The sequence below is a fragment of the Microtus ochrogaster genome, chromosome 7 (assembly GCF_000317375.1).
Source record: "Microtus ochrogaster isolate Prairie Vole_2 chromosome 7, MicOch1.0, whole genome shotgun sequence".
Lineage (NCBI taxonomy): Eukaryota > Metazoa > Chordata > Mammalia > Rodentia > Cricetidae > Microtus > Microtus ochrogaster.
Window position 1 is genome coordinate 79,351,301 of NC_022014.1, and position 18,872 is coordinate 79,370,172.

An 18,872-nucleotide genomic window follows, 5' to 3' on the forward strand; every position below is an offset into this window, starting at 1 on the left:
CGCCCGACGGCGCTTCTCTGAGCGCCGACGGCCCGGGGACCGGCATTAAGTAGACGCTCGGAAGGCTTCTCCTGCTGCCATGGCGACGCTCCGCCCCTATAAACAGCTTCCGCTGCTGTCATTGGCCAACATGTCTCCAAGGAGACCGCGGGCCCTTGCTGCTCCTCTGGCGGCAACTCTCTGGAACTCCCTCGTTCTGCCGCCCTCTCCCGCGCCACCCAGCCCCCTACCCGCCACTGCGACTGGATTCTGTGCATTCCCGCCCGAGAGCCCCGCGCTGGGTCGCATGGCGGGCACTCTGCTCCCGCCCGAGGCCCCGGGAACCCCTCCCCCTCACGTCCGGTATGACCGCTGCGGGAACCGAGCCCCGGATTCTGGAGACCAAGCCTCCCGGAACCAAGCCTTTAGAGTCTTTTTCCCTCACTGGGCTGTCAGTGGCCTTTGGTTTCTGAGACCTTTCCCTGGTCCCTGAGTGTCTTCTCTGGTGCCTGCAGACGTGTTTGACTCTCTGATGCCACCTGTCGCTTATATCCGCAGAAACGGCCACACAGCTCGCAGACACACCGAGGAGGGTAGGGTAACCCAGCGTCTCCCGGTAAGCAGCTCCTCCACTCGCCCTGCTCAAGTTCCCGGACGCCGGCATTCCAGGGGCATCGGCTGAGGTGCCTCTCCTCCCAGACAGCCTAGAAAGCAGTGCCAGTGGATAAAAACAGGAAAGCCACGGCCTGCCACAGCCTCACAGAGAGGTTATTTGTTCTGCTAATTTAGCCAGGAACTGGTTAAGTGACAGGAAGCAAGAAGTATAAGGGACTCAGGGTCCTCGCCTTCCCTGCCGCCACCAGCTTTGCGGTGCTTTAATTATTGAGGAGCTGCAGGATTGGAAGTTCTCCGGTTTAAGGCGACTGCCGGGGCAGACAGAGCTCAGCTAGAAATGGGAGTTGGGCGGGAGGCTCTGTATCAAGATCATGCACAAATTTCTGTCTGGTACTCAAGAGTATGCCTAGCCCATTCCTCCACCCACAAGTAAAAATACTGAAGAATGCTCGTTCGTTTACAAATGAACTTACTTCGTGGTTAATAGCTCCCCTTTCCTTTGTACAGTTTTATTCATTTTGAAGCATCATGCAGCAATCCATAAATATTGCATCTTGATGTCCCCACTGTAGTGTGCCAACAAGTGTACTCCAGGGAGTGTGAAGGGCACACAGACGGCACAAACAGCACACACACACACACACACACACACTTGCACACACCAGGCGTGCAGGCCCTAAAAGTGAGCAACCAGCATGCCAACACCAGGTAGACAGGACTAGCTCCCCAGTGAAATAGATGGCTTAGTGTTTGGGTCCAGGAGATGCCCCAGTGGGTATCAACTCTGGGAGGGATGAAATTAGGTAAAGCAAAGAGGCTCTTGGAGATCACCGTAGAACCCAGAGCAAGAAAAATGAGGTGGTGGTGTGGTGAGGAGCCAAAGGCCTTGCAGGAGAAGGCCCCCACCCTACTCTCGGACAAATGATGGACCGTGTTGAGTGTAGCAGCTGATGGAGGTCCACCCCTGTGGGTGGGCTAGCGTGATGGGCGCTCTAGCCTTACATACTGGTTCATGGGGCTTAGGCCAACCGAGCACTTGCTGTGAGGAAGGGGGAAGGGCTGATCATAATGGCTTTTTCTTTTTTGAGAGTTCCTGGCCACTGTGGCTACTGTTTACCTGAACTTCCTTCATCTTGGCTACCTCCCTCCTCCTTCCAGGTCACACCACACTGTGAATACTGCTTGCCTCCTGCCTGCCAGGGGAGTGGGTCTGTGTGCAACCGCCCCAATGCTAAGGGGACTTCCCTGGTCTTGCTTCATTCTTTGAGGAAGTGTGGTTATTGCTTAGCTTTTACTGGTGTAAACCTTAGTGTTGAAGGGGTCGTCAGAATGCTGGGGGAAGGGCATCAAGTGGGATTTGAAATGGCAAGAGTCCACAGAGTGTTCAGAAAGGGAGCCTGGGGTCTCAAATTCAGTCTCTCGCACCTCGGGTTCAACAGCACCCTCCCTCTAGGAGTGTGATTTCCACACTCCTGGCCTCTGCAACCACACACAAGGAGAGCTGCCCAGGCCTGTAATCCTAACGCTTGGGCAGAACAGGCAGGAAAACGAGAAGTTCAAGGTCACTCCAGCTACGGCAGCAAGTCTGAGGGCAAACTCCCCCTCCCCCCCCGCCCCTCTGGACCCTGGGCAGTGGTGTTTTAGAAAGTTTTTGTAGGAGCACACTTGTCAAGTCTAAAGCTGATCCCAAACCATCTCAAGTTCCACTAAACAACTACCTTTTCCAAAAGCTAGTAAACAGGCATCTAAGAGCCATGTGAAGCCCACTGAGCTGAAAAGGCTGGGACACCCAACAACTTCCTGCCAGCTTGCTGCCATGGCTTTGTCCGAGTGCTACCTGGACGGCACCTCTAAGCACTGGTGAGCCCATGCCCTTTCATCCATCAGGTCCAAAGGCAGGGGAGGAGTGCACTAGGGAAGGGAGGTCTTCTAATCCTTTGGTCCCCAGGTGATCCTGCAGCTGGCCTCAGAGCCTCGGTGTTCCTTGCACCAAGTTGAGAACCACTGGTCCACAGCTTAGCCTAGTTTTTCAGCTATTAAAAGGGGGTGGAGAAAGGGTAGTTGGGTTTGAGACTCCCTCTCAATGGCTGCAGTGAAGATGAGCTATGGTGATGGTCAGCCCTAGCTAGCATTGTACACAGGGGTGGCCCAGCAGGCCTTCCTGACTGTACCTGAGGAGGACAAGGCCTTGTAAGGGTGATCATCCTAGCTGGGGGCACAGGAGGCACAGGAGAACGGCTGTGAGCAGATTTGGCTTTCAACCAACTCTTTGGCTGCCACCATCTCCTTTAGGCTTGAGAAAGGAACTCCTGGTGCTCCACGAGGCCAGAGTGCAGATGACCTCCCTCCTGGAGCTAACCCCGACCACTTCAAGTTAGGTTTCTAATTGGTCATGAGGTGCCAGCAACCAGAACCTGTGCATGGGTCTCTGAAACAAAGTTGCCCAAACTCCCCAGTCTTCTTGGTCACTCCTCAGAGGAGAGGAGGCTAAAGGAACAACCCTCAGCTCACCGGCCCACTGGGTTTGGCTGCTGCGTTACAGTTCACTGAGCAGCATCAGCCCACACCAGGAAGGCTTCAGGTTCTGAGAGGGAGGGATCATGACTACAGGAGATGAGGATGGCAGAAGGCTGCTCTCCGCATCCTGCCTCCATGTGAGTACAGAGTCCACATGTCTTGTTGAAGATGCCCAGAAGGCCTGTGGTCCAGCGAGGACAGATGGAATGCAAGGACAGGAGGGGAGCCCAGGTCCAGGTGCAGGTGCCCTCAGACAGCCAAAGGATCCCATACACCAGGCCTGTTCTCGTCTGCGTCCTCCAGGTCTGCGTCCTCCAGGCTGCTAGATGATAAGTGCCGGCACCGGGCACTGTGACGGTTGACCATGTTATCATCATGCTGCCAGGTACCTGGAGAAGAAAACCAAAGGCTATGGGAGCCGTAATAGATCAAGTCTACATGGTATCTCCAGCAGGGCAGCACAGGAGCCAACACAGAATCTAGTGAGTAACCTGAGATACCCAAGTGTGCGTCATTCAGGAGAGGAAGAGCAGGAAAAGGAGGTGCTGACATGTTCCAGGTCTGTTCCTCCCTAACTAGCCATGGCCTGTGACCCATGGACAGACGGACAGACATGTTTGTTCATGAACTTACCTAGCATCCATTTTGCATGTTAAGTGCTTGGTTCTGAGACTTCGCCTATGTTACGAGGCTGAGCCAAGCAGATGCGCAAAGAACACACTTCTGACCTACAGCCTCTGTTTGCTGTGGGAGGTGCTATGGGAGCCAGGGGTGAGAGGGGGCTGGCAGCATAGCAGGGCCAGGGAAGGGACGCCTTGGGCAGGACAAAGTGTGGTGTTCAGAGCCCCCCTCTATACCTCTGCTTATCTCTTCCTCACCTGAGCACCCGGGGCTCCCTTGCTCCCAGCCCCTGACTGCCGCTGTGCCGACAGTGAAGAGTCATCCCTGCTATCTCTCTACGTCTGCTCTGATGCAGCCTACCAACTCCTGTGTTCGCTCTTGCTGCTCACATTCACATCTGCATTGCACCTACCTGGGCCTCGTCCCTAAGTCATAGGTACCAGGGGTCTGATCTTTGACAGGTCACTTAGGGCCTTGGCTTTCTCCTATCTCCAGTGAGGCGAGTGTGGCCCTCACAAGTTTGCTGTGAGGCCTGCATGTGGTCACATGTTAAGTATGGCCAGCAGCATAGCTGACTCAGAAATGTGCTGTGGCCAGTTCCCTGCCAGCTTGGTTTGAGGGACCGTCATGTGTTCCCTGCGTCCCTCTGGCTGCCATCTGGCTGGCACGTTACCTCTCTGTTTCATTCTCTCTAGAAGAGCTAGTGCGTTCTTTATACAATGACGGGTAAGGCCTTCCTCTTTCCGAGCTTGGCATGTTTAGGGAAGGGGCTTCATCTCATGGGCAGAAGGAACTACTTCTGCACGCTGGAGCTCAGAAAGGTGTGTGGCAGCAGGAGTGGGCCGGGGGCGGGGGGGGCTATTCAGTGAGGTCAGCTAACTGTAGTGTTGTGCTGAGACCAGCTTACAAATGTCAGTCAGCCTCAGATTCAGCAAGCTCAAGACATAAAGCCCTGTAATGGCAAACGTGCCAAGATGAAGCAGTTGCCAACCGCTCATTCCTCAAGAGTGCTCTGGTGTGGGGTTTCTCCTGCGGCTATAGTAGAGTCCACAGTGGAGCCCCAGGACAGGAGGGGGACAGGGTCTTTCACACCTGGGCTGTTTGCTACTTGCAGCATGAGTCAAAGGTGCTTCCTCCTATCGGCAGGCAGCACTCTGAGCGGAGGGAAGCGTATCAGGCAAAGAATGTTCAGTTAGGAACCCCAGATAAAATGCGTGGTTTGTTCAGTTATATAATTTGGTAGATGTCATACCTATTCCTCAATGTCTATGGGGCAGGACTCCGGAGCTGCGGCTGTTCAGTAGGAGAGACCAAAAGCAAATGGTGAACAAGAGAGAAGACACACATGCACACACAGTAAAACAGCAGCAGCCACATCACTACCACCATGGTCACTGCGGCCAGCATCCATGACACTGGGCTGTCCTGGGTTGTCCTGACCAAATTCATAGACATCCTGATGCAACATTTGCTGCCCCAGGAACCCCAGCCAGGCTGTGGACTGTTCCTTGTGGAGCAGGTAGGGTGCAGATGGACTGTGGGTAGTGAAGGGTGTGGTGGGAGAATGAAGCATCCTTTCCCTGGAAGGACCCACAGGGTCCATAGCAGCCCCGTGGCTGCTGCCTCTCTACAGCCCACTTGGAGGCCAGCGTTGATTCCCAGGGGATGTATGTCCCCCATGAGTGTGCCATCACATCTGGCTGAACCCAGGCCTCTGACAAGAAAATAGAGCTTCGAGACTTGAACCCCCTGTGGGGGACAGGGGCACAATGGTGTTTTCCATTTGGTTCCCTTTGGGGGCATCCAAAATGAGAGGAGGACGAGATCCCCAGAGGCCCACACAGGGACACTTGCACGGCGCTCCGTGTTCCTCCTAACGTGCTGATCAAAGTGACGCTCTTTCCCCTCAGAGCCTGCTAGGGCACACATTCTCAGGGCTCTCACTTTGCAGCCCCTGCTGGCCTGGAACTTGATATGCAGATCAGTCTGGCCTCGAACCCAGAGAAAATCTTCCTGCCTCTGTCTCCAGAGTGCTGGGACATAAGGTGTGCATGACCTCATCTTAAATCACGAGGCTTGAAGACTGAACTGCAGGTCTGTGTGTGTTTTTGGATTGTGCTGCATAGGCCTACTCCTGTGTTACTCCGTCGTGTGACAACTGTTTGTGATTTCACTAAAAATCCACCATCTCTTCCCTCTTTCATCACATAGCACGCAGAGCCTCCCGAGAATGTTCACTGCCCCACGTCACTCTCCCGCCACCCATGTAATGTTCCTGGAAGCCACAGAGACTTCACATGGTCATGTAGTTCAAGTTCCTATCACATTCCCCTTTCAACCTTCAGAAGCTCTCTCAGAATGTACTGGGCTCAAACATGAGAACCAGAAATCTACACTCTGTCTTAGAGCCTTCGAAGGCCTGGAAGCTTCTTAGGGGAAGAAGAGCTGCAATGGACAGGCACCGTCTTAGGCCCTTACAACCCTGGGGAGGGTGGGTTTCTTGGCAGAAATGATCTCTACACCCTCTGTGGCCTTCCTCTGAGTGTGCTCTCCATGTGTCCCCCATGAAGGGGTGGCACCCATGAAGATGGAAACAGACTCAAGCAGGGGCAGGACCTATGGGAAGTGACCCTTGTGGGGAAAAGAGCATTAGAGGAGAGTGAGGAGCCAGCCAGCCTGTGAGCACAGCCGAGATGAGAGTGAGCACACTGTGCGCTCAGGCCGGGATGAGAGTGAGCACACTGTGCGCTCAGGCAGGGATGAGAGTGAGCACACTGTGCGCTCAGGCCGGGATGAGAGTGAGCACACTGTGCGCTCAGGCAGGGATGAGAGTGAGCACACTGTGCGCTCAGGCAGGGATGAGAGTGAGCACATTACTGAGTGTCAAAGGCACTTGGTCCGTGGAACCTACACACAGACTCTCCTGGCTTTGACCCAGGAGATATCACAGAGTACCCTGGCACCTTTGCTATCAGTGTGGTTCCGGCAGAAGCAACGGAGGGGACACGTCTCCTCCCTGCAAGAGCCCTTGGACTACAAGTACACTTAAGTATTATGTTTATGCTTGGAAGTGTCTGTATACGCTTAAGTGCTGCTTATACCCGAGTCTCTCTCCTGACAGTGTAACAGCTGACTGATTTCATGTCTGGCCAAACTGAGAACTCCATTTAATCTTTAAAAGGCTGCCTCTTCACATTACTACAAGGAAGCCATGGCTGCTTGCTTCCTTTCTGGACTCTTCTGTCCCCATACTGCACCCCTCCCCATAATGAACAAGCATTGACAAGCAGGATGTCGGGATGGAGGCTTGGAGAAGAAGCAGCAGAAAGAACAAGCTTGGTCTCCATGGCACTGTGTGCTTCAACAGTGACAGCAGGCTCCCTCTGCCAAAAGCAGGGCTCAGTGTAGATGCCCTTGAGGAGAGGCTGGCCAGCAAAAAGCCACCACAGACACAGGCAAAGCTAGGCACAGGCACCATCTCACCATATGACCAACCAAGGATGCCTTTCCATAGTCCTTGCCACAGAAGCATGCCTGTCTCTGTTGAACAGAAACGCACACATTCCCACAAACTCTTCCCCTCAAAAACGCTTCCGTGTGCTGCACACAGGCCCTTGACAATTAGTCACTGGAAGCTTGTCTAGAGCCCTAAGCGAGAGCACTTTGTGTGCACCAGTGAGCTTGCTGTAGGGCTGAGCAGAGGCAGGACAGTGCTGGCACAGAGTGAACATGAACTCTCACACAAGTCAGAGAACACAAATGAGTTAAAAGATGAGCAAACCAGACAGACAGGCCTACATTGGCATAAAGACATGGAACATGAACGGACAGATGGAAGCAAGGCCCGGAGTGGAAAGGCAGGATGAGTGTGCCTGGCCTCCAGCAGCTCCAGTCCAGGCGTAACTGGGCAGGAGGTGGCCATACAGATCAATGTCCTCCTCCGCCATGCTCGGCGGGAAGGGAGTGTGCCTGGGGCCTGTGCGGGAGAAGCAGGTGATCTGATGCTGTCTCTCAGGTCTCACTGAAGGCTGGGACCTGGGCAGTATCTGCAGGACAAACTAAATAGAGAATAACTGACGTGCCCTTGGGAAGGCTGGAGAAAGTCTCTCCTGAGCAATTGGCTTCCCTTGCCACAGGCTTGCATGGGGCCAGGGCCTGCTGGGACCGTATCTGGCACAGGCTGAAGGAGAGTGGCGACCACAGAAGGTCCTGTGGCTCAATACCTTCAGCTACTTCGCCGAGCGAGTAAAGCACTGGACCCAGGAGTGGCTGTTCTGAAGCTGAAGCAGGTCTTCACTGGGGACACTGAGGGAATTACCAAGGGCACTGTGAAGTGGGCCTCTGTGCTGGAGCCAGGAGGGAAGGACATCTGGCCCAGCATGGCTCTTAGGAAGTGGGCTTTGATGCTGCTGAATGGACACACTGAGGCCAGTGCTCGATGGAGATTTATTTTTGGTTTTCAGGATGGTTTCTCTGTGCAGCCCTAGCTGTAGTGGAACCTACTCCTTCCTCCAAGTGCCAGGGTTAAAGGCATGCATCACCACCACCTGCCTAATTTTTAGTATTTTTCGGGGGGGTCTAGCTCCTGGCCTGCAGCTTGCAGTGATCCGGCTGCCTCTGTTTCACAAGTCTGGGATTATAGGCGTGTGCAGCGTGACTGGCCTTGAATAACTAAATGGCCGCTTTGCAGATTCAGTTTGATGTCATGAAGAGCGATGGGCATGCTAAGAAGTTGGGGCCTGCCCTCTGGCTTCTCATTTGGGATTCAAGGCTTGCATGTGTGATCACTGGAGACCTAAATCTCACTGGATCAGAAAGTCATTCATTGACCTACAAAGTGCTTTTAGATTTCTTTGTTATCCTCAAACATATGTCTCTTGACGAGCTATGGTTTCAATTCTAAAAGCGCATTCCTCCTTTCCAGGGCCTCCATGGGGAGGTGTCTGTCTTCTCAGACTTCCTGAGGATGAACACAGGACAGTCCACCTGACATGGTGTCTGTAAGACTGTGCTGGAAGGGGCTGACCAAATAGTAAGGTGGGGTTAGGAACTTTTGCCTGTTTTCTTATCGGGAGCTGTCAGAGCAGGAGCTGCTCTTCGCCTCCTCTCAGCAGCTGGTCCTCAGCACCTACGCACACCCTGGCCTTCCTAGTCAGAACTGCAGCACAGGCATAGGTGACTGTGGGGAGAGCAGGGGAAGAGCAGAGGGTGTCTCCCGTCAAGTTCATGTTCAGCAGGCTGCCACTCACCGGGTAAGCAGACCTCAGAGCACAGCTTATTGTCCAGTGCTTTCACGCTTGCGATGTCAAAGTCATTGTTATTGTCACACTCCGTGCCTAGAAATGCGCATGTCCTCTGGCCTGTAACGGAGTTAAGGCAGTTAGACAAGGGCTGGCTATGTTTTCTCTACTTTGCTGTCCTCAAAATAAAAGTCTTAAGGATGGAGACAAAAAGAAAAAAATCAAATCATGTGTCAAAAAAAAGACAATAAACCAAGTGAATAAAGAGTGGACAAAGGAACCGAGTTGTGTGGGCATGTCCGGGTACTCGCATCGTCCTGGCCGATTCCCTCCGGCCCCTTTCTAGTTGCTGTTCCCTAGTGAGTCTGATCCCTGCAGAGTGCTGCCGGACAGGTCGGACAGACCACTCTGGAGGACAGCTGCACCCAGGCCAGCCCGATGACGCTACGGCTGGCAGAAGCTGGAGACAGCCATGAGACAGTATCCTGTCCAGGCCTGTGACTCTCAGGCATGAGCAGAGTATGCTTATGACCAAAGGTTCTGCAGAATCATATGCAAAAAACGACAACTCACGGCCTCAGTTCCATAATTTTGCATGTTGCATGAGAATGACTGTTGACAAAATTATGTTTTACTCTCTCTGGAGACTGAAGTTGTTACGCTATGTTTCCAGCGACTGTCCAGAAGGCCACAGTCAGTGAGAACATGAGGGAAAGTTGAAATGATGTTTTTCTTTGGTGTTCCCCCTTTTTCTCAGTGAAGAGAGGAGAGGAAAACCCTCCATGTAAACTATGAAGAGCTGGGTGGCAACAGCCTGAACACCCTGTGTGTCTTAGGAGAATCATTCTTTGGGGAAACCATCCCTCAGGGTGACTTTGGCCTGGGCTCTGAAATGATCTTCAGAGGCAGTACAGCTGCAAGCCCTGGGCAGATGTTCAGGAACGAGAGAGGCCATCCTTGGGACTATTATCTTTGAGCCTCTTGCCAGTGGAAGCTGTCGAGTCCACAGCACCCCTGACACCCTGAAGCCAGGGCCAGCGCTAAAGCAGAAGCAACTAGGAAGACACCTGCTGGAGCAGCCGCGTCCAGGCCATGGCGCACATGCCCGGGAGCAGAGGGAAGGAGTCTGGCTTCTGGGATAGGCATGGTGACTTCTCTGACCGCCCCCTCTTCTTCCTCCCCTGCCCTGCAGGACAGGTCTTGTCCAGCCTCACTGGACACAAAACTGTTCCTACTGAAGACCAAAGGCTACAGTGCTGCCTCTGTGAGCCCAGCAAAGAAGCCCGTGCTTCCTCAGCCACACCGTCTTAGATGTTCTTCACTAAAGCAAAACCAGACCAGCTACCTCTCCTGCCTCTCCTGGGGAAGAGACTCTGCTCCACTTGGGGTGCCAGGGCATCCCAGGAGCTCAGCGAGAGAGCTGCCACAGGAGGAGGCGTGGGAATAGAAAGTACACAGTGTCTTCCGCAGCATTCCCTCTAATCCCGTGGATTCTGAGTCCCAGGAAGAGCTGAAAATGTCACTAAGGTCACTGATACCCTGTTTGCCTGACATGCCATCAAGATAACCAGTCCCCACAGCCACCTAGCTGAGCACTGCCACTAAGTCACGGTAGTTCCCCTTTCTTTACCCCTTAGCAGATACCCAAGAAAGCAACATGGAAGAGCAAGCACCAGGTCTTTTACCATCTTCTTGCACGGGCGATCTATCCTCTTCCTCTATGATATCATTTCCCTAGGACAGAAGGAAAGCCCCATGAGTCTACCAGGAAGTCAGAGGAGCCAAGTGAAGACAAGCCATCCCTGCGGTAGTAATTTCCACGGTCTGCATCCACGCACATACTTCCCACCATGGCCAGGGGGTGCTCGGTCAGTCTTAGAAAGGGCTGTCAGGAATATCCTTATTACAGCTTACCTGACACTAAAGTAGAAACAAGAGTCGAATGAAAAAGCAAATCAAAGTGAGGTATGGGCACATGCCTGTAATCCCAGAACTTGGAAGACGGAAGCAGGAAGGTCACCTGAAGTGTGACCTGTAAGGCCAGCTGGGCCTACCATAGCAAATTCCAGGCCAGCCTAAATTCCTAATGAGTGTACATAGTTAAGCCCTGTCTCAAACCAGCAAAAGAGACAAAATATAAGAGCAAATCATGAGGACATAACGCTTTCAGAAACTCGTTAGGGGCCAGTTACTGCCCAGATGCCCTGAAAGGATCCCTGTCAACAACGGTGGGCCCTGGGCTACACAGCACACTCAGGGCATCTGCACCCACAGCTCTGCACAGGGCTCCTGAGTGGGGTGTGGAGTGTGTCCTGTGGGGAGCACCTGAGACCCAGTGGTCCCAGCACACAGACTAACTGCATGACATCTGTCAGCTAGGTTACCTCTGCATCCTGTTCTCCAGCTGGAAGGTCAGCAAAATTGCTGTCTGGGGACTCTGCTGGTGTCCCCTGTAAAAGAGCAACAAACCCCAAGGGTATGGTCATCATAGGCTCTCCAGTTAAGCTCTTATGACAACAAACCCAAGCTGAAGCTTTCCTGAGCACAAGGTCTGTAGCATATAGAAGCCAGTCTAAGGGAGTGCCTTGCTCCCTGCAGCACCCCTGCAAGTACCTGGACATCTATGAAGCTGCCTAGAACCCATGTGTGAAGCAGAGAACGAGGCAGATCAAGCGCACTTCTCTTACCTCTCCTTCTGAGGGAGCCCTGCTGGCAGCCAGCGGGGAGGGCAGAGCCTCTCCCTCTTCTTCTGTGCCAGGGGCGATGTAGGAGCCAGACATGGAGGACACCGTATCAGTGCTGATCTGGGAGGAGGCCATGGACATGACTGACTGGGCCAGGCTGCTGCTAGCAGGGTCTGTGGAGAAAGAGGTTGCGGGGGGGGGGGGGGGAACAGGACCATGACTATTAAGGAGCATGTGCACGTCCTTTACTAGGGCCACAAAGAGAGGCGGACAAAGGCCCCATGCTGCCCTCTCCAGAAAAAGGTTTAGGCTGAAGGTTTCCAAAATTCTGCTTTGAAACCCAGGGACCAAGGAGGTGTTGCAGCTGCTATAGTGTAGAGGGAACCTCATGCAGGAAGGTGAATGAGAGCCCCCTCCCCGGTGTGGGACCTATTTAGTCACCAGCTCTGCTGTTCCCATCCCCAAAGGAAGTCACAGCGGAGCTGGGGACCAGGGGAGCGAGGTCCATTCAGCCTCTCCCTGATCCCCCAGGTACCTTCTGGGGAGGAGATGGTAGAGGAGAGCGGAGTCCCTGTGCAAGACGACTGGTCGACGGCCCCGGATGATGACAGGGTTAGGTTCTCACTCTCCGGAGTCACATCACATCCCTGGGGGTGAAGGACACAATGGGACATGAGACCAGCACACGCCCAGCATATGGGCAGAAGGGTAAGAGCAGAGCTGGGTAGAGACACGGGAAACAGACACCAGGAAGGACAAGGAGCTCTCTTGTGGGCATGAGTGACAGAAAAGACGGTGCTGCTTCTGTCAGCACTCTGTCAGCCAGGGCCTGGAGTGACTTTGTCCCAGGTCCTGCCTGAGGCCCAGCATCTGGTGGGGCACACAAAGGCGGCAGCTCCAGTGACACAGGTTACCCGGCAGCTGTCCCTGGGGGACATCCCAGGATTACGAACAGCTTTCCTTTAGAAAGAAATGAACATGAAACCAACAAGGTCCTCACTGCCTTCAGGACCCCTCCACACGTATGTTGGGAGCCCCTGCTCAGTGGATCTGAAACAAACTGTACCTCTGCTTTCCACCCGCCAACCCCTGAACACAGCCTTGCCATTCTGGGTGGACGAGCAGGTACAAGGGGGGCTCTCTGTCCCAGGCAGGCTTCTGTCATGGTAGGTCAGGCCTACACTGCTCAGGCTTCTCCTGGCCTCCCACATGTGACTATTAGGGGGCTTTGCAAGGCAGAGCTCTCACTATCCCTGGGCCTGCTCCAAGCTCCCTCTGAATGTTTCTTTCCCTATGCCTACAGACCTCCAAGATCCAGGCAAATGCTCTCCCTCCATGACAGTTTTCCTGATGTCCTCCACTAAAGAAAACTGCACATCACGCTGCATGATAGTACTCTGTCTGCCCCCCCCCTCTCAAGATAGCCTCAGTAGCCGGTTGGCACTGAACCTGATAGATAGCCCAGGCTGGTCTTACACTTGTGACCCCTTGCTTTAGCCTCCAGTGCTAGAACTCCAGGTAGCCTGGGAGATGAGGCAGGAGGATCAGGAATTCAAGGTCATCTCCAGCAACAGAGTGAACTATGCAAGGCCCTATCTCAACCACCCTGCCACGTAGTCACTCAGGAAGGACTTACGGGACAGCAGCAATGAACCACACACAGTGCTGGTAGTTGTGTACAGATGCCGTGCCAACTAGACATGAACTCCCAAGGATGGAACACCTCCCATCTGGAGCGCCTTTGGTACCCAGTATGCTGCCCTGGACACTGCTAAGGTCTGTGTAAGGGACGTGCATGGAGGAGAGCTCCAGGCATCTGTCCCCTGCTGGCCCTGCACATCTCCCAGCAGCCCTCTCGCTGTGGGTCCCTGCTCCTGGACCAATGCTGAAACTGACCACCCCAGTCCTAACTTCACGGTTCCCTTCCCTGTCTGGCATACTGACCCACACAGCCATCTAGCCCACCATCACCCCACTTTCAAGCATGTCAGTGCCACAAGGGCCAGGGGGGGGCCAGGCTGCAGACACTGGGGAACTCATGAATCTCAGGAAACCTCTGCAGCTACCACCTTGTACATTGCCGAAAGGCCTAGTGAGCAGATAAAAGCAGGGGAACCAAGGAGTCATGCAGACAGATGACTGGTGCAAGTACGCAGGGAGGGAGAAAGCCAGCTACCTCTTCAGGATGCTGGGCTGACAGCCTCTGAGACAGCTGAGTCTCCGACTCACTGCAAGAGCGCTCATCTTCCTCTTCATGTAGCACAGAAGAATTCTGGGAAATGGATCTGTAAAGTCCAGAGGAAGAGCAGTTGAATGCACTGTCCACACAGGAGATCAGTGCTGCCTCGACCTCTCCTTGCTCAGGGCACACAGGGGAGGACTGGAGGAACCAGGCCCGCTCTCAGGGGCAGGACAGAGACTCCTCTGCCTCTAGCTCCTCGAAGTTGAGGAAAACACTAGCAGCCCCCTCCCCCGTCTCAATACCTTTATCTGTGAGACAGCCTCCTTTGCCATAGAAGCTGTGTTATGGTGTGTCCTATGGATTTAAATGTTCAGGATATAGGGCCATTTGGTTCCTTTGACTTCAGATTAAGCCAGGGCCCCAAGGAATTCTGTCTATACTACTCAGTGTCCTTCCTATACATGATTTTCCTCACCCCAACCATACCCTGCCAAAGAACACATGGCCCTGAGTACCCATAGACATATTATTTCTATCTCCCTCACCACTGTAAGCATGCCTCTCAGGTCTTCTGTGAGTGAGCAGCCCTGGGGACCGGGAGAGTGTGACCTAGGTGTGACTACCGTTAACACTGAGGAAGGAAGACAGAACACTGCTGGGCACTAACTACTTACTTCGATAGATTCTTTTTGAGTTTGAGTCCTTGGTTGCTGCAGTCAGACAGGCGGTCAAGGGGGGACAGCGTCCTGACGGGGGGCAGGTGGCCATCACTGCCATAAGATGGCAGCATTCCTGAGAGGTGGCCATCTCCGAGAACATGCAGAGGAGGAACTGCTGGGGATGGGGTGAGGGGTCCATTGAGGGCCTCCAGGAGAGACACCACTTCGTAGCCTGGTGGAATATTCTCTGAGGACTACAAGAATCGAGACAGGCCAAAAATTAGGTATTTTTTATATTAGCCATGATCATGCTTCCTACTGGACATTAAAGATGGGTTTTGTTTTTAGGCTTCAGCTCTGGTAAGAAAGGCTTCGGTTAAACACGAGGAAGGCCAAGTGTTGAAGAGCCAGCCATAGGTCCTAAATGACCCTTCATGAAGTCTGTTTTTCTGAAAATAGAAATAAATGCTCACTATAGGAAATCTGAAAAATACATCATAGATGAAAAAAATTACCAACAGCTGGGCGGTGGTGGCGCACGCCTTTAATCCCAGCACTCGGAAGGCAGAGGCAGGTGGATCTCTGTGAGTTCGAGACCAGCCTGGTCTACAGAGCTAGTTCCAAAGCCACAGAGAAACCCTGTCTCAAAAAACTAAAAAAAAAAAAATTACCAATAAGTAATCACCCAAAGTAACTTTTGGTGGCAATCTAGTAATTTTCTAATTATTTTATTTCTATTGTTTATGATTTAGGACTACTCTATAAATGACAATCCTAGGGGCTGAAGAGATGGCTCAGTAGTAAGGGGGCAGTTGCAGCTCTCACAGAGGACCTGCGCTCAGATCCCAGCATCCACATCAGTAGCTCACAATCACCTGCAACTCCAGCTCCAGGGGCCTAATGCTGCCTTCTGACCTCCAGGGTATGTGCCCAACATTTGCATATTCTCACACAGGCAGACACACATACATAAATAAAATCTAAAAATAACAATTTTGAATATTGTTTATTTAACATAAATATTTCCTTTTTTTTTTTCTGTTTTGGCTTTTCAAGATAGGGTTTCTGTGTGTAGCCCTGCCTGTCCCAGAACTTGCTCTGCAGTCCAGGCTGGCTTGAAGCTCATTGATTTGCATGCCTCTGCTGGGATTAAAAGTGTGCACCACCACAGCCCAGTTCCTTTTTCTTTTTTTTTTTTTTTTTTTTTTTTTTTTTCGAGACAGGGTTTCTCTGTAGCTTTGGTGCCTGTCCCGGAACTAGCTCTTGTAGACCAAGCTGGCCTCGAACTCCCAGAGATCCACCTGCCTCTGCCTCCCAAGTGCTGGGATTAAAGGCGTGCGCCACCACCGCCCGGCTCCAGTTCCTTTTTCTTAAGACAGGCTTTCACAAAGTCCAGTGTAACCCCAAACTCACTATGTCCTACCTCCATCTCCCAGTGCTGGGTGCAGTACGACCTGCTCTAACAGTGCTCCAGTGGACGTCCTTGTCTATAGCTCTTTTCCAGGCTGAGGAGTGGCTCATGGTAGGATGCTTGCCTAGCACAAGAGGGCTTGGGTTCCATCCTCAGTGTCCCCAGTCAACAAACCCCTTCTCTCAGGCCACTTTCTCAGTATTAAGTCACAACTTTAGACCACCATGTATAATTTCTCATTTTTTGAAGAGCCCAACCAATTTTTTTCTCTATGTACAGTGTGTGCACACACATGTGTGGGTGTGTTCCTTGCATACACATGCAGAGGCTGGAGGATGCCAGATATCTTCCTTTGTCTCTTTCCAACTTATATTTTGAGGCAGTCTCGCTAACCCTGCAGCTTACCGTTTGGACAGGATCCAGCTGTCTCTGCCCCACTATACTGGAGTTACAGCTACGCACAGGAAACGTGGGCGCTGGAGGTTTGCATTTGAGTCCTCCTGCCTTCACAGCAAGCATTATCGTCCACTGAGTCATCTCTTAGCCCCACAAATGTTTCTCGGCTCTTTATATAAAAAGCCAGTTTGTTTTCTCAAGGGTTTTTTTTTAGTTACCCTCCTTACAAGCAATATAGAATATTCAATTTGTTTTGGGGTGGGCTTTTTGGGAGGGGGATCCTGAAATAGAGTGTCTTTCAATTTTTTTGTAATTTGGAAGATGAAAAATGGTATCTCATTTTAATTCGCATGATACTGATTTTTTAATGTGGTGGAACCTTTTTGGTCTTTGTGAGTGTGTGTGTGGTTTTTTGAGACAGAGTTTCTTTGCATAACAGCCCTGGCTGTCCTGGAACTCACTCTGTAGATCAGGCTGGCCTCGAACTCACAGAGATCCACCTGCCTCTGCCTCTTGAGGACTGGGATTAAAGGTGTGCGCCAAGACCACCTGGCCCCTTTTTGCTCTCCTGTAGCACTGAGGACTAAAGTCAAGGCTGCATGCAGTACTAAAGCTAGACTGAGCTGCATCCTCAGCCCTTGCTCTCTTCACTATGGCCCTAGGTGAGCACTCTAAAAGTGATCACCCTTTAACTGGCCACACCTCCTGGCATGAGAACTTTGTGTCTTATGTATGGACGTACTGCCTTCAGTTACCTGCTGCTTTGTTCTTCTGGGCTATAGCAAAGATATCAACTTTCTTCTGATACATGTGCTGTTAAAGTTCCTTTTTCTTTCTTTCTTTTTTTTAATTATTTATTTATTATATATACACTTTCCAGGATACAGTGCCAGGTCTCATTACAGATGGTTGTGAGCCACCATGTGGTTGCTGGGAATTGAACTAAGGACCTCTGGAACAGCAGCTTGTGCTCTTAACCTCTGAGCCATCTCTCCAGCCCAAGTTCCTTTTTCTTTAAAAATTTTGCTTGCTTTTAAACTTTGGTTACTTTTTAGAATCTCAAGTTTTGAACTTTTATTTTCTTTCTTGAAATAAAAAAATATTGTTGATGTGTATGAGTATTTCCCTGAATATATGTCTTTCCACTACATAGGTATAGTGCCCACAGAGGCCAGAAGAGGGTATTGGATTCCCTGGATCTGGAGTTATAGACAGCTGTAGGCTGCCATGAGGTTACTGGGAACCAACCCCAGGTCCTCTGTGAGAACAGCAAGTGCTCTTTGTTGTTGTTTTTGTTTTGGTTGGTTGCTTGGTTTTGTGAAACAGGGCTTCTCTGTGTAGCCCTGGCTGTCCTGGAGCTTGCTCTGTAGACCAGGCTGGCCTTGAACTCAAGACATCCACCTGCCTCTGCCTCCCTAGTGCTGGGACTAAAGGAACTGCAGGAAGTGCTCTTAACAGCCGAGCCATCTCTCCAGTACTTCTCTTTCGGTGTGCTGGGTCTGGGTATGTGCCTGTGACAGGTGACTGAAGAGGCCAGAAGATGGCACTGGATCCCCCTGGAGCTTGTGTTCTATGTGTTGTGATCATCTGGAGTGACTCCTCTGCAAGAGAGCACCTGCTCTTAACAGTTGATCCATCTCTTTAGCCTCGGAATTTTTATTTTCCTGCAGTGGTAGAGATGAACCCAGGGCTTTACATATTCTAGGCAAGTGTAATAAAATTAACTTAGTTTTTAATCTTAAAATTTCATTTATTTAAAAGAATTTGGGTAGCAGTAGTTGAGTAGCCATGTAGCCCAGGGTTGCCTGGATTCACAATGTAATTAACCTGTTTGTCTTTGGTTCTAAATCCTTGGATTTCAGTCCTGAGTGCTGGGGTTGGTGGCGTGTGCTGCCATCCCAGGTTTAAGTTTTGTTGGTGGCAATTCTGTGTGTTGTTTGTGAGATGGGACCTAGCTGTGTGGCCCTGGCTGCCCCAGCATTTACAAACCATGTAATCTAGGGTGGCCTTGAACTTCCCATTCTCCTTCTCAGCCTCTTGGCTAAACTTTTTGTGGCTAAATCTACATGTCCCCCCTGTGGTCTGGTGTGTGTGTGTGTGTGTGTGTGTGTGTGTGTGTGTGTGTGCACTCCTATGTGCACGAGGACACATGGAGGCCAGAGGCTGATGTCAGGTGTCCAGGATGACTAGCTACCCAGTTCCAGCGGCCCCACCTGTCTGCCTCTTCTCTGGATTACAGGCATTCACTGCTGCAGCTGACTTTATGTGGATGAGAAAATCCAAACTCAGGTCCTCAAGATTGTGCAGCAAATACTTTCCCAACTGGACCTCCTTCCCCTTCCCCCTAACACCCCACTTTTTTGTGATGTTTATTGCTTGAGTATTGTGTAATCCATATTCAACTGAATAACCATGTACGCTTTATTCTGGGTTTTTGGTTTTTTGAGACAAGGTCTCTTTGTGTAGCTCTGGCTGTCCAGGAACTGATAATGTAGACCAGGCTGGCCTTGAACTCACAGAGTTCTACTTGCCTCCGCCTCCTGAGTGCTAGGATTAAAATCAGGTACT

At 51.8% G+C, this 18,872-nt stretch overlaps 1 protein-coding gene across 4 annotated transcripts in view; it reads right to left on the reverse strand.

Annotated features, from left to right (window-relative positions):
- Nucleotides 1-1,074: 1,074 nt before the first annotated feature.
- The window catches only part of Rnf157 (ring finger protein 157), a 73,324-nt gene continuing 55,526 nt past the window's right edge, over nt 1,075-18,872 (reverse strand). Inside the window, exons 12-20 of one of the 4 annotated variants that reach the window (XM_013347618.2) lie at nt 14,513-14,751; nt 13,833-13,941; nt 12,192-12,303; nt 11,660-11,829; nt 11,357-11,422; nt 10,646-10,706; nt 8,982-9,092; nt 4,985-5,025; nt 3,424-3,500 (exon numbers count right to left, since the gene is read on the reverse strand). In XM_013347618.2, the coding sequence (XP_013203072.1) occupies nt 4,985-5,025; nt 8,982-9,092; nt 10,646-10,706; nt 11,357-11,422; nt 11,660-11,829; nt 12,192-12,303; nt 13,833-13,941; nt 14,513-14,751 (909 nt within the window). In that variant the 3' untranslated portion in view covers nt 3,424-3,500. Of the gene's footprint in view, nt 3,501-4,984; nt 5,026-8,981; nt 9,093-10,645; nt 10,707-11,356; nt 11,423-11,659; nt 11,830-12,191; nt 12,304-13,832; nt 13,942-14,512; nt 14,752-18,872 lie in introns of all 4 variants that reach the window. The other 3 variants (XM_013347617.2, XM_005350769.2, XM_013347619.2) reach the window with 3 other exon arrangements.